At 38.6% G+C, this 15,964-nt stretch overlaps 1 protein-coding gene across 1 annotated transcript in view; it reads left to right on the top strand.

Moving 5' to 3' along the window:
* The first annotated feature begins 334 nt into the window (after nt 1–334).
* The window catches only part of CWF19L2 (CWF19 like cell cycle control factor 2), a 106,532-nt gene continuing 90,902 nt past the window's right edge, over nt 335–15,964 (top strand). The window contains exons 1-2 of the mRNA XM_081950372.1: nt 335–441; nt 13,185–13,295. Of these exons, the coding sequence (XP_081806498.1) occupies nt 358–441; nt 13,185–13,295 (195 nt within the window). The 5' untranslated portion in view covers nt 335–357. The remainder of the gene's footprint in view (nt 442–13,184; nt 13,296–15,964) is intronic.

The raw sequence follows: 15,964 nt of genomic DNA, 5'->3' as shown, positions 1-15,964 counted from the left end.
TAAAAGGCTGCCCACTAAGTCATATATCCCATATTGCCTGAACGGTCATGGTAACCACTTCCACACTTCCTACAATACATTACGGACGCCCGCAATACATCAAGCAACCAAGAATAAAAAGAGACTTCAAAATGTTGTACCAACAACTCTCTTCTGCCAAGGCCGCGAAAAGGCATCAAGCGACTACTCAAGGTCCTGACGACTCCGACTACGCCTGCGCGGAAATGGAAGCCTTACAAGGTGAGTTCCCGTTCTTGGCGACTCCGCGTCGCGCAGGCGCGCTGGGCTGTTTCCTTTACGGCAGCCGCTCCCCCTTCCTCCCTCCTTCCCTCCCCGCCCCGCCCCCCCGTAACAATCATGGCGTCCGGATTTGAAAGCGAGCGGGTCTTAGCGGCGCGTAAGGAAGACAGGCGTCGCCAGCGCGAGGCGCTGCTGCAGCAGGTAACCCACCGGCTCGGCTTTGCGCTCCGCGTCCGGGGCCGCTTTGCTTCCTCGAGGGGGAGTCGCGCGTTTCTGAGCTTTAAAACAAACTCTAGGATTGGGACTCGCCTTCCCTGCTCTCTCTCTCTCTCGTTCTCTCTCTCTCTCTCTCTTTTAGGACATGACCGAGCTTTTCCGTCCAGCCCCCCCCCCCCGGCTCTCGGCTTGGAGACGTCGCCATAAAAAAATAAAAATAAAATAAACCCTTTGTTTTGAAGGACTGCGCCTTATGCCAGACGAGTCACCCGATGTAATAACTGGGTTGCTTTATCTCGTTTCCCGGAAATTATGGGAAATGTAGTTTGACCAATGAAGCCATCTCTAGTATTGCTCCTAAAGGGATGCTCCCATGAATTGTAAGTCACTGGCAGTTTAGGAATCCGGAGGTGAGGGGGGGGGGGAGGCTGAGAAACCCCCTAGGCAATGCCCATTTATTAATGTAGACCCCGCCACACTTCTACCCAGTGCAGTGGTGGGTTCCTGCTGGATCACACCGGATCGCGCGCGCTCCCTTTCAGCGCTCCACCTGGTTTGCGCGCTCCCTTTCAGCGCTCCACCTGGCTTGCGCGCTCCCTTTCAGCGCTCCACCTGGCTCTCGCGCTCCCTTCCGGCGCTGAAACCGGAAGTACAGTCTTGCCCCGCCCCTGGCGAAGCAACGACGCCTGTCTGCGCTCCACCAGCTCGGCTGGGAACGGAGATGTTTCCTCAGCGGAGCGGAGACATCTCCGTTCCCAGCCGAGCTGGTGGAGCGCAGGCAGGCGTCGTTGCTTCGCCAGGGGCGGGGCAAGACTGTACTTCCGGTTTCAGCGCCGGAAGGGAGCGCGAGAGCCAGGTGGAGCGCTGAAAGGGAGCGCGCAAGCCAGGTGGAGCGCTGAAAGGGAGCGCGCAAGCCAGGTGGAGCGCTGAAAGGGAGCGCGCGCGATCCGGTGCGATCCGGGAGGAACCCACCACTGACCCAGTGGCTCTGAGTGGTCCCCAAAGTAAAGTGATTGATGTAAAAAAGATGAGACTCTAGAAAGAGTGCAGAGAAGAGCAACAAAGATGATTAGGGGACTGGAGACTAAAACATATGAAGAACGGTTGCAGGAGCTGGGTATGTCTAGTTTAGTGAAAAGAAGGACTAGGGCAGACATGATAGCAGTGTTCCAATATCTCGGGGGTTGCCACAAAGAAGAGGGAGTCAAACTATTCTCCAAGGCACCTGAGGGTAGAACAAGAAGCAATGGGTGGAAACTAATCAAGGAGAGTAGCAACTTAGAACTGAGGAGAAATTTCCTGACAGTTAGAACAATTAATCAGTGGAACAGCTTGCCTCCAGAAGTTGTGAATGCCCCAACACTGGAAGTCTTTAAGAAGATGTTGGATAGCCATCTGTCTGAAATGGTATAGGGTTTCCTGCCTAGGCAGGGGGTTGGGCTAGAAGACCTCCAAGGTCCCTTCCAACTCTGCTATTGTATTATTGTAAAGTATAAATCTACTGTTGTTTGATTCTCGGGCATCTTCATAAGGAAGTATTTTTGCATCTGTGAATAGAATGGAATAGTATAGAATAGGGATATAAGGAATAGGAATTGAATTCTTTATTGGCCAAGTGTGATTGGACACACAAGGAATTTGTCTTTGGTGCATATTTTCTCAGTATAAAGAAAAATAAAATAGAATACATCCATCAAGAATCATAAGATACAACACTTAGTGATTGTCATAGGTTACTAATAAGCAGTCAAATTATACTAGGAAACAAAACAATATAAATTTTAAAGATACAAGCAACATGGTTATAGTCATAAGTGGAAAGAGATAGGTACTAGGAAAGAGATAGGTACTAGGAAGGAAGAGAATAATAATAGTAATACAGTCTTAGTAGATAATTTTACAGTGTTGTGGGGATTAGTTGTTCAGCTGAGTGATGGCATTGGGGGGGAAACTGTCCTTTTGTCTAGTTGTTCTGGTGTGCAGTGCCCTAGAGCATCGTTTTGAGGGTAGAAGTTGAAACAATGTATGTCCAGAATAACACACATTGAGAATACCTGTACAGACTTATTTACAACTAAAACCTTTCACTGGATTGTTGTGATGTCTTAGGAATTATACAACGTAGTCTTGTACAAAGTCCCCTTAAACTGCAGGCAAAGTATTAATGCATTATTGAATCCTTCTGAGGTGGGGTATCATGGTGAGGTCCTTGATGCTCTCTGAGCTTGGTTTTGCTTTCTGCAGATGTTTCATTACCCAAACTAGGAGTCCTAGTGGACAGTTACTTAAATATGAGTCAGTCAGTGGGGCGGCAGCCAAAAAAGTCAACGGAATCCTAAATTGCGTTGACGAAGGGACAGAATCAAGATCATATGAGGTGCTAGTACTTCTTTATAAAGCCTTGGTACTATCATACTTAGAATACTGCATCCAGTTTTGGCCACCATATTATAAACAATATGCAGAGACTCTGGAAATAATGCAGAAAAGAGCAACAAAGATTATCAGGGGGCTGGAGATTAAAACATGAATGGTTGCAAGAATTGAGTTTGTCTAGTCTACTGAAAAGGAGTAGGAGTGGCATAATAGCAGTGTTCCAATATTTGAGGGGCTGCCACAAAAAGATGGGGTCAACCTTTTTTCTAAAACACTAGAAGGCAAGACAAGAAACAATGGATGGAAACTAATCCAGGAGAGAAGCAACCTAGAACTATGGAGAAATTTCCTAACAGGGAGAATGATTAACCAGTAGAATGACTTGCCTTCAGAAGTTGTGGGTGCTCCATCACTGAAGGCTTTTAAGGACAGCCACTTGTTTGCTTTAGGGTCTCCTGCTTGAGCAGAAGGTTGGACTAGAAAACCTCCAAGATCCTTCCAAGTCTGTTATTTTGTTATTCGGTGTACTAATGTTACCTAGTTTGGGTAATGAAACATCTGCAAGAAAACGTCATTTCAATTCTGAGCTACAAATATTTTCCTTTATTGATTATCATAGTATCATGTTTTCCTTTTTGTACTCCTGGTCTTTTTATTCCATAGTTCATTTTAAATTGTATGTAAGACAAAACAGTAGTAAGGGCTGAGAAGTTTCCACAGGGAGAAAAGGGAATCAGATACAAGTCCACCCGCTGCCTTAGAGGGTTATTAATGCCTTATCCCAAGGTGGGAGTTATAAGGCCTTGAGTTCTTGAACAAAACGTAGGGTAAAATATTATCAATCAGTAAATCATTTCCTTTTTTTTTACTCCCTGGTGGTTGGAAAGAAGTCCCTTCTGATATACATGCAGGGCCGGATTTTCCTATTTCTAACTAGGTTTCAGCCTAGGGCCTCAAGATCAAGAGGGGCCTTTTATTTTTATTTATTATTTTATTTTATTTTATTTATTATTTTTATTATTTTTATAAAGGTTAGTACCAATTACAACATGTTTCATTTAATATATTGATATATTTCACAGTAATGATGTATTTTATTATCTCTCATGTAATTTACAAACTTAAAATTGGGAGGTGAAAGGGCCCCATAAGTGGAATAGCCTAGGCCCTAGGGCCTCTTTTCATCTAAATCCGGCCCTGTGTACATGTAGATATGTTTTATTTGCAAGTCAGGTGGTGCCATCTCCTGCAACATATTTATTCACAAGGTATAAGATTCTTGGTAAGATTGAAAATTAGGGGAGCCAGAACCTATGTTTAAACTTCACAACTTTGGTTTGCAAGAACCGTGTCAAGTTTTTTTTTAAAAAAAACGACTTTATAAGAAACTCTACTTTAGGATTATCCCACGAATATTGTTTAACCTAAGAATCAGTTTGAGGGTCTGTTAAAAACTAAAAAGAAGACTACACTCATGGAAACTTGAGAATAATTAATTCAGGCAGCCAGAGGGTATAATCCTTTCATTTTTGGCAAAATATTATTATTTATGCAAAGAAATGGTTTTTTGTGTGTTTGTTTCCCATCCCATAGTGTGGGAAAAGTTCTACAAATTAGAAACATTTTGGGGGAGTTTTATGGCTCCAATCCTTATATTTGGGGATGTGAAACTAGTGGTTTTATTTATTGTAGACCACTCCAATCCCAAAGGATTCTGGCAGTCCACAAAAAGCAGAAATAGTATAAAAATAAAGATTCCAAACCCAAGTAAGATTACAGGCAATGAACCCAAGGCTAAAAGTATGATGGAAAAATCTATTTTTAGAATCTTGAGGAAAGCAAGGATGGAGCCAAGTATGCCTCTGGGGAAAGTGTGTTTCATAACATGGAGGCACTAACAGCTGAGAAGGCCTGCGGTATCAGTCTTTAATGCATGCAATAATCTCTCTGTATGTGAATTAATAGCACAGAACTTCCACTATCCCAAGATTGTTGATAAAGACTTAGCAGTCCTACCCTTTGAAGGTGATAATGTGGTGCTGGAGAAAATTGTTGACGGTATCTTGAAGGATCAATAATTCAATATATGAGGAAAGACCAGACAATTCACTGGATGTACTAATAAAGCTAAATTTTAAATAATGTTGATATGTAATGAGGAAGGTAGGCTGTTTGGAGATCATACTGATACTTGAGGAAAGAATAGAAAAAAGGGTGTCGGAAGACAAAAAAGATCAGTAGTATTTCTGATATGAGTTTGAGATTATAAGAACTTGAAGTAATTATGGACAGAAAATCCTTGCAAACCATTATTTGATCACAAAGAATCAAATGATTCTTGAACAATGGTGTCAAAATTATTGCTAAATGATTAGCAGACCTGAAGCTTAATTTATTATACAGGAATATGGCTACTTTGCAGAGAAAACTTGGAATTCTGCTTTATTAGATAAGGGCCCCCAGTAACTATTTTTATATGTGTTATGAAAATACTGTAAGGCTGAAATATTAGAGATTTATATAAAGCAAAAACTTTGAATACCTCAGAAAAAGCTGTGAAAGAAAGCAAGAGTATTACAGTAATGTGGTCTTCTAAACTAATAATGAAAATTAGAATAAATGATGGCTAATAAAGTCTGTAGCCTACATTTTCCTCTCCTATTCAGAATACAGTAAGTAGGCAAAATGAGTTTGAATCTTTATATAAATGGAAATATGATTTAATAGGAATAATAGGCACTTAGTAGGATAGGCTCCATATTGGAACTGAGTTGGGAGAACCATTACTTATTCATATATTCAGTTGAGCCACCTTGGGAAAACATCTCCCAGTCCTGCTTCAAGCTACCTGGTTATCTATGAATATATGAGATGAATTAGAAAGAGGAGGTTGGAGAAGCTGGAAGGGAATTTGACAGATCAATTTAATTGTTTTTTTCAGGGGACGAAGAGTTTTGACAGTTGTTTTTCTATTTCTATATGCAAATCCCATTCATGTACCTCAAATGGGTTAGCATTTGAGATAGAAGTAGAAATAAAGGTAGGAATTAATTTATTTACAGTTTCTGCAAGCAGAAGGGATTTCTTCATTTTTGGCTGGTAGGAGAATTTAGGAAGTAGTTGCAGTACAGGACTGGCTCCTTCCTTTTGCCCATCCTACCCAGAGAAACTATCACACCCAGCCTGTGACTGCTTCTTTTTTCTACCTCCCCTGATCTTTTTCTGCATTCTTTCTTTCAGCCTAAGCATTCTAAGCAGTTGTCTGTAAAGTCCCAAGAACCAAGCTTCATTTGATGGAGGCTTAACTCATATCATAGGTGCTAATCTACAGTGAACTCTTGATTTCTTGTAAGCCTAGTCTAATGTATAATTGTAAGCGTATATTCTTGTGTTTCTAAATGATTCTGCTTATGTTTGTATGATAATGCTAGGTGTATGTAAACATATTGTTTCAATACTCCGTAATGAATAACATGGATGAATAAATAATTCTTAATAGGGTTGGCAAAGCTATTAATATATCTTAGAAGAAAAAGTTTCTATCACCAGAACTAGAACTGGGGATGTTGGAGGCGCTCAGCAGTGGCAATAAATTAATTGACTGGAAAAAAATACACTAAGGCTGCTTGATATAGATGGTTCATTAGAAAGAGCTATATAATGATGTGCTATGACTAGAGATGTGATTGGTGCTTTCCAACAGTTGCTTAAATGGGAGTAAATTAAGAAAAAACATCAAAGGTTTATATTTTTCTTATTCCGAGATGACTAGACCCCGAGGAAAGTTTATAAGAGATAACACAGTAGATACAGTATGTTACTCTATGGCAGCGATGGTGAAACTTTTTGGCACCAATTGCTGAAAAGGTTGCATGCGCACGCTTATCTCAGCCACAATCCAGAAGAGAAGCTGCCCATGGGGCATGCACTCGCTGGAAAACAAACTTCCGGTTTTCGGCACATGTAGGTCATTCCAGTTGGGGGAGAAAGACTACCTCTCCACAAAATACTTAAGCTTAAAATGCCCCAGTAGGAAACTGGGGCCAAAGTTTATGGTACCATTCCCCATAGTAAAGACCATCAACCCAGTCATGGTACAGTTAAGATTGCTCCGACTGCTAGGGAAGGTACACCTGGTATTCCATAATAGCTAGTCTTCCGGTTACTGGTTACTGGCGCACATGCCTGCATGACAATCAGCTGGCTGGTGCGCATGCTCATGCTGGAAAATGGAAGACCAGCTCTTTCAGTTTCTGGCACTGCCGCACGCACGAAGGCCCGCTGATCGTCGCACACGCATGCCTGCCAGAAACCCAGAAGGGGAATGGGCATGTGTACCAGGCGACATGGCTCTGTGTGCCACTTTGGGCACACGTGCCATAGGTTTGCCATCATGGCTCTATGGTAAGATGGACAGTCAATAAATTTATAAATAAATTATAAATAATTGTACTTCTAAAATGCCAGTTTTCTCCAGCCTGTTATCCTTCAGATACCAATTTTCAATCTGCTATTCTTCAAACTTCAAGATGTCTTAGCTATCTGTTGATGTGATAGGGAATAATGTCAGCTGTGACTCTAAAATATCAGAAGAGGGACACACATTTGGATAAAACTGATCTTTGTCTTATAGTGGATTTGTATGTGGTTGAGTAAATCTTTATTACTTGTGTTCCAATCAATAGATATATATTTACTATACTTTGGAATCAAGAAGCAATTATCTAACAAGAACCAGAAATGATGTAAGTCGCTTCAAATTAACCCTAAATCAGTCCAGATGTAACCTCAAGATAATTGCTGGCATTGCCTGATAAATTTATTCTTGAAGGTTATTCAGGAAAAGTAAACGAAAAAGGTTTCCATATAGCCAATGAAATGTTGAAGTTTCTTTTCTTTGGAAACACGAACCAAATCCTGGTGAAAGAATAATGTTGGGTGGATAAACTGGGCAGCTCAGAGTTGCATAGATGCTATTCTTTCATGGACTGTTATCATTTGTCATTAGCTAATCAAGCATGTCTTGTATGAACAGGGCCATACCAATTTTAGCTAATATTTTAAAGTTAATATTAAGTAGTTGTTAGTATTATGTACATGTAAACAATAATATATAAAGTATGTTCTTCATGGTTTATTAGCTTTTTTACAGTTAATATTTTTTAAAATAGTTTTTCTTTAAATAGTTTTTATTAAACATTTTAACCTTTAAAAACAGAAAAAACAACAACAAAAATGCAGAAAAAACAAGACACGCATAACAATATGAAATAGTTTTACAGCCTTCTGTATCGGCTTACATATTTAGCTTTTATAGTTCTCTATTCTACATTGCCTTTCTATCGGTTTTAAAATCTGTAATCATGTAATAACAGTTGTATTCACAGTTGTAACAAAAATTTGTTCATATCACTATTATATTTACATTATGGTCAATATTTTAAGTCTGATAGTAATTAGTAATTTTGGTTAATTTTTTTTCAATAGTTTAGAAAAAGCAAAAAAAAGACTTCTATTTCCTGTTTAGGTTTCTGTTTTCTACAGTTAATAAATTACATAGATTAACAGCAAGAACTCTAAAATAATTCACTTCCTACTCAAGGTGGTTCTTTGAGCTGGATGTTTGTGTATCTTCTTATTAAATTCGAATATGTATTCAAAAATTAATTAGCACAAACCTTCATTTGCACAAGATAGAATTAAATGAAAACAAGGCTATTAAGAAAACATAATCCTATTATCTGTAATATGTTTATGGTTGTAGTTATTGTAATAGGATGCATTCATTTGCCCTATTTGTTAATTGTAAGCCTAGCTTGTGTTGAAAAAGATAAGGGAAGTTTATTCATGGCTGTAAATTCAATAATTCTTCCAGCGTTAGATATTTCAGTATATAGCTTCAAATGGGTTGAATGGCTCATTCCTAAATCTGTTTTGGATACAGCCTTATTAGATGATTTGGGTAGCATTGAAGCATGCAAGTAGAATAATAATTGTATATTATCAATTTGTGTTTATTTTGTGATGTCCGATTTTTGCCATCCCACCTGTAGGAGCTAATGAAATTAAATATAAGTAGCGGTGTTTATCCATAATTCTCTTACCCTTAATTTTACATATCTGTTGTTGACTAAAAAGAGAGCAGATCATGGTATCTGAAATAAAATGTTTGTGAACTTTGGGAGTTGGTGGCTTTTTTGGGGGTGGGATCTACTTTATGCAAAATGGCAGACAAGTTTTTATGCCTGTCAGATATTAGATCTTTTTCAAACCTTATTATCTGGAGTTTTATTATTTTCTGTTGCTAGGCAGGAATGAAAACTCTATGAATAATGTATAGAGACATGCATCATCAGAATATCACAATTCGAGTTAAGGATGTCTTATCATCAGCAAAAGTCCTACGATCACATAACATACAGTTCTATTTGCTTGGTTATTTTGGTAGGATAGAAAACAATAACTGTTTAAATTTTTAAGTTGAAACCATCATCATATCTAATAAATGGAAGAGTATATTGGGCCAAACATTGAGGGACATTGCTAAATGGATGTCTTGCTAGTATACTTATGAATTCCCTCAATGCTGACTGCCAGAGGGAATTATGGAAAACTTATTTAGAACAGGGTCTCTGTCCTTATGAAGTGAAGTATAGAAATACGTGAAAAGGAGAGTGACAAGACTTACTTGTGTTCTGCTCACTGATTTGTGACAGTCATCAAAATAGAAACTAGTTTAGGAGAACTGCAAATTCTGGGATATTTTTTGAAAAAGAGTAGTGGCACCTGAGGGGATGTCAGAGGTGCATCTGTGGAGCTGCCATTCCTTCTGTGACACAACTAATATTTATTTCATTTTGATTTTTATATTTATTTTATAGAAGATAATGCCATTTATTTATTGATATATATGTAATTTTTTAATTAAGGATTTTAATGGTAAAATCCGATGCAAACTAAACTTGGTGGTTTAAGGCAAGAAAGAGAATAGAAAGGAATAAAAAGTGTAACAAAAGAGAAGAAAAAGTAAGAATGTAATAAAGAAAAAGAAATGTATAAAGTGATTTCCAAATTTATCACCTTTAAACAGATTGAGTGTAAACTCTTCACCCCTTTTAAGATTACAAATGTTTATTTCTTCATCCCATATCCTATCTGTTATCCATAAATAAATCCATAGAACATATTTACCATTGGGGGTCAGAAAGTTCAAAAGGGCTTCCAGAATTAACCTAACTTGTTTTATCTTTGATCAAATAAACCAACTTTATATTTCTTTTACTATTAATAGTCTTAATATGTAGTTCATGCAAATATTGTCATAGGGTTTGATTTTTCTTCGTTTCTTCTTTTTCCCATTGCCAGAATTCTCCAAGGCTTTAACAATCCAATAGGAAAATCCAATAGCAAAAATGATTCAGGTCACTCTCTTGGTTTGTCATTTGCATTTTCCTTTTAAAATTTAAAACCTTAATTACTTTATTTCATAGATCAAGTGAAACTTCCTTTTGTAAGTCATTCTTGTCAGTTGTAAACCCATATCCAATACCATTTGCTTTCAATACGTGTCCAATAAAATGTATTCTACATCTGTTATTTGTTCAATAACATCTTTTGGACATAGACATCATTACTAACATTGTTGATATTGTGACTACTATTTTCTGAGTTCCATTCTTCAAAATTCTCCTTTAGTATTTTTATTGTTGCAGTGTTTTGCAACAATTTACCGGCTTGTAAGTCTTTCCCCTATGTAAACACTTCAATCCCCTCTTGTGTCCACTTTTTGAAATCATGAAATTGCTTATCTTCCTTTTGTCTTGTAAAACCAAATCAATATATTTTCCAGTGTGCTGAGGAGAATCCAAGGAATGGGTTAACTCTGCCTTGCTGCTCGTTAGACTGAGTCTGTCAATCTTTTGTAGCCACACCTCTCATGTCTGTGTTTCCAGTTTTTGACTCAGTCTTCAAAACTAAAGAGCAAAGATAGACAGAATTTCCCTTTCTTGGATTCTCACTTGGCAACAGAGGACAACAATTGGCTTCCTCCTGTGTTCGCAGGGAAAGCGAACTGTCAGGCAGGCTCCCTGGTCCGAACATAGCTGCCATTATCTGGCTCAGTCCAGCGGAGCCAAGGCCCGTTGAGGCTGACTGGCAAGGTACCCCGGTTTGACTATTTTCCTTGAGAAGTTGTTTATTCTTTATAATTAATTCCAAAAATACACAAAAATTTCAACATTCCAATTTTATCTGAACCCCAAGTTTATCACTTTCTAAGATCAAAGTCTTCTTTAGCTTTTTACTGTTTATTTCAGATTCTTTAAATACTTAAATTTATGATTAATTTTTTTTGTTCAAGATTGAAGGCACCTTCACTCAGCATTTTCTAATTAGCTTAGAAGTAATTAATGAGCAATTTCTGAAAGTCATTAGAAAATGAGGCTTGTAAACCTAGTGTCCGTTAAAAGTCTCCGCCATGGAAGTTCCCATCAATCAATTATATTTGAATGCTCCTGAAACTTGTGATTCACAGTTGAATTGATTGTATCATATTTGATTACATTACTTTGATAAATGAGGTTAAAAACAAGTTTTACTTTGAAGAGATATTAAAACTTTATTAACTGTAGAAAAGGAAAAATGCTATTTTACTATATGTTTTTGTGTTTGTTAGCTCCATTTAAGTGTATTGCTAAATGTCTGGAGATTCTCAGTCATCCAGGTCATGGTTGTCCCAAAGGTGCTTTTTCAAGAGGCAGCTGTACTTTCTGTTTTTTCTTTGAAGAAAGTCTGCAAGGAGTATAAATCCTTCCATTTCCCACCATCCAATCAGAGCTGAAGCAGCTCCTTGGATGAGAAGCGAAACATCTTCAAAGAAAAACCACAAAGTCCAGTTGCCTCTTGAAAAAAAGCACCTTTGGGACAATTGTGACCTAGATAACCGAGAATCTCCGTAGACACTTGTATCCAGAGATTTGATTTGAGTGAACAGCACAAATGGATCCTTCTGCACAAGAAGCATTTGGAAATGGACAGTTTCCCCTGATTTTCCAAATTCAAATACATAACTCTGTCAAGCTGTCAACTGTATGATCTGACATCTGCCAACATTATAGCCTCCTAACTAGTAAATGTGAACTATCATTAATTTTAATAAAATGACCAATCCAATGTGGCTTTTTAATAAGAGGTGGACATGGTGCTGGGCAGCCTTCTGTTATGAATGCCCAGGTTGCAGTTTTGAAAATGATAATTCAAGAGCTTACATTTGTTGACTCGGTGAAATGTGGCCCCTTGGTGTGCGGGCATGAGATTTTACAAATCAGGATGCCTTCCTTCTGAATGTTCCTGCAGATATGTGAGCATATGCAGATATTTACATTTGAGCATCCTATTAAACATTCCTCATGTGCCTGGAACAGTAGCACTTTTCTGTGATATAAAGATACTTCCAAGTTACTGGAAAGTAGATATTAATCTATATTACACCAATCTGGCTCTATACTTTTTTTAAATCACTGATTATCTTTTTGGGAGGTGAGAGAAGACAGTAGCACAGGGCTGTATGTTTGAGCAACTATATATGGGTAGCATTTATTCTAGCCCTAAACCTTTATATGATGATATGCACAAAACTGGGTTCTTCTCAAAGCCCATATCTGCACATGCATAGGGCTTTGAGAAGTAGCTATTTCATGTGCTTTGCATTGCGCAAAGATAATTAAAATGTTTTAAATTTAAATAGCGCTGGTGGGCTGGCCCACCCACCCTGGCTCTATGCTGTCCTATTTAGTCACGTTTTCAATCCAAAGTGCATGCGCGAAAGGCGGAACGCATGCGTGGACGGGGTTACATTTGCGAACCGGTAGGGAAAGAAAGTGAATACCACCCCTGTAGTTGGCATAGATAACCCTAAGTATAAATAGTTTAGGGAGGCTATGCCAGTCTAACATTCCAAGCAACACAATCCCACAATTACATGTGTGTGTATGTGAGTAAGTCTTAGCTTGTGAAAATTTAGATTTCAATAAACATAGCCTTCGATAAATGGGATGATTTACTGTAGGTTTTGGAATTCAATTTTGTTTTCCTTCAGCATTCATAGGCGTATTATACTTTCCAGATCTTATAACAGCTTTGAGTGGCAAAATTAAGCTCACTATAATTCTTTTTCTTTTAAAACTCTCTGGCTAGTCTTATGCTTCATTGATTTGGCATAATCAAGTATCTCTGAGATATAATGGAGCATCACTGATTTATTCCAAATGGAGTATTTCACTGAAGAGCTAAGCATTACTTTATACACATATTTGCAATTTGCTACATTATCCATATCTCTTTCTCCACTTCAGGCAAAAGCTAATTATGAAAAAGATGAAAGACGCAAGGAACTGAAGCGATTGCGAGGGGAAGATACTTGGATGCTGAATGATGTGAATGAGCGTTTAGAAGAAATGAAAAAGGTAAGGTTTGTGATGTCAACTAATAAATATTTGCAATGGCCAATATATTAATGACTGTGGGCAAACCATGTTTTAAAAGGTACTGCTGATACTGCTGTTGCAATCATTTTTAATTTGTGACTAAGCAAAAGATTTGCCCACTTGTTTCCATTCTAGTTACGCTCAACAGGTAACAGTCATTTAAAAATAATATCAAAGTATTGCTTAATTCAATTAAAAACCGATGAAACATTACATGCTGCGGAAATGACTGCATTGTTAGTATCATCACTGAAATGGTTTTCATTCATCATCTTTTTGTAATCATGAGGGTGGAAAAAATCCTCTGAGGTAAACTTAAGAATCCAGGAGGACCAGCTGTTAAGTAGTTTAAATAACTGCTCACTAAAATTTCAGGTTTTAACAATGAATTTATGGAAAAAGCAAGTGCTTCAAAATGGGATAATAGGCAGTACAAGCCATATTCAGTCAAAGTCCCAGGAAACCAATGTTCTGCTGGGTTAACAAAAAATAAATAGTTTTTGGAAAGAAATTTGAATGAATTTAAAAACAAATTCTGGAACACAAAAGCCAACAGAAGAAATAATTGTGAAATGTTGAACTGATGTTCAGCGTAGATAATGACAATATAATTATTACATGTTGTTATTAAGGCATTGTACAAAATACCTCTTGCCACCAATAATTACAAATAATCCAAATAAGATTAGCTTTGAATCTAGTAAACAAATATTAGCACCAAAGGATCAACACAATCCAGTTGAAACAATAAGAGGATATTTACTGCAGAGGATATTTACCTAATGATTTAACAAAGGTATTAATCTGCAATAGTCAAACCCTCCGCCTCTAAATCGGTAAATGAACAATATTCACTGATATAATAAAGGAAAAAAATCTCTCACAAGCACTCATCTGGAAAAGAAGAGTAGAAAATAATGTCTTGTCTTTATCTCAAATGCTTCCGTGCTGCTTCAGTCATATGTCTTAAAACATTATGATGAATGTTATATAATTGTACCCGGTTCTTCATAACATTTCCCAGTTCACTGGTGGCTGGTGCTAATAAAGAAGGAAAAATGGAGAAAAGCATCTGAAAGGCCCTGAGCAGAAAATGAAGGGGTACCTGAAAGAAAACCTGTTGCAAATCGTGAAAGTGATTATCCAGAGCTTTTCTGTGTGTGCGTACAGCAACCCTCTCACTCCCGAGTGCTGCATATACTTATGGTTGTGATTCTTAGTTCTAGTGCAGTGATGGCTAACCTTTTTGCCATCGGGTGCTAAAAGCGGGGAGAGTGCAGCGGAGGGCATGTACGCACATGCCCACACCCATAATTCTACGTGCCCTCTTCCTGCGCATGCATGCAACCCCGCGCATGTGTGCAAACCCTGTGCATGCATGCGACCCCCCCTTGCATGCGTGCGTGACCCCCTCCCTCCCTCGCTTTTGGCGCACGATGGCACATTGGTCCCATTTTTCGCCCTCTCCAGGCTCCAGAGGCTTTCTAGGAGCCTGGGGAGGGTGAAAATGGCCTCCCCCGCAGGCCCTCCGGAGGCCGTAAATGGCCCATTTTCTGATTTCTGGTTTCCGTGTTGGGCCATTTGTCTCCCTCTGGAGTCTTCAGGGAAGCCTCCTGAAGCCCTGGGAGGGTGGAAAACGGCTGAAAATGAAGGCCGAAATCAGCTGGCCAGTGCGCGCATGCACACTGGAGCTGACAGGGTGACGCCTCATGTGCCCTAAGAAATGGCTCCGTGTGCCACCTGTGGCCTGCGTGCCATAGGTTCACCATCACGGTTCTAGTGCATATCTGCAGCCAGGAGCAACCTGACCAGAGTAATCTTGGTAATAAGCATAAACAGTTTAACTCTATTTGGCTGTGACAGATTCTGCAGAAGTGTAAGAATCAAGGATGAGATACATTTGCCAAAGCAAAATTATGTTGCAAAAGTTATGAGCTGCGGTGGCGCAGTGGTTACAGTGCAGTACTGCAGGCTACTTGCCCGCTGCCAGCAGTTTGGCAGATTGAATCTTACCAGGCTCAAGGTGACTCAGCCTTCCATCCTTCTGAGGTCAGTAAAATGAGAACCCAGATTGTTGGGGGCAATATGCTGACTCTGTAAACCGCTTAGAGAGGGCTGTAAAGCATTGTGAAGCGATATATAAGTCTAAGTGCTATTGCTATGTTGACCTCTCCTTTTATCTAAGATCATTATCAAGCTATGACTGCCTCCTTCCCATTGCATTATTTGATGTACTTGATTTGCTGTTCAGGAGGATATACACCCCTCCTCTCCCAAATAACATATAACACCATGATGGAGTATAAAATATGGGATAAATCAATACCCAGTCAAATCAGATTATCACTTAGCTTTTGGTATCACTTTGGCCATTAGTCAGTGTATTGAATCAACAATGGTGATGTCAAACGAAGAACAGACATGTTGCTTAGTCAAGTAAAATTTCATTGGGCTGGCAATAATAATAATTGTAGCTTTGTAAAATCAACTCTGTTATTGTAGAATACATCTTTTATATGTGTCTTTCTAACTACCTTTCTGGCAAGAAGCTTTGGGTGTCATATATAATAAAATAAACCATTAAGAACAGAGTATCCTGGGACGTTTTTTAACAAGGTGGTGATTTAAAAATGATAAAATACTGTGCA

The sequence above is a fragment of the Natrix helvetica genome (genome assembly GCF_964273705.1).
Source record: "Natrix helvetica genome assembly, chromosome: 4".
Lineage (NCBI taxonomy): Eukaryota > Metazoa > Chordata > Lepidosauria > Squamata > Natricidae > Natrix > Natrix helvetica.
Note: the sequence above shows the minus strand (reverse complement) of the source record. Positions and strands in the feature narration are given on the sequence as shown.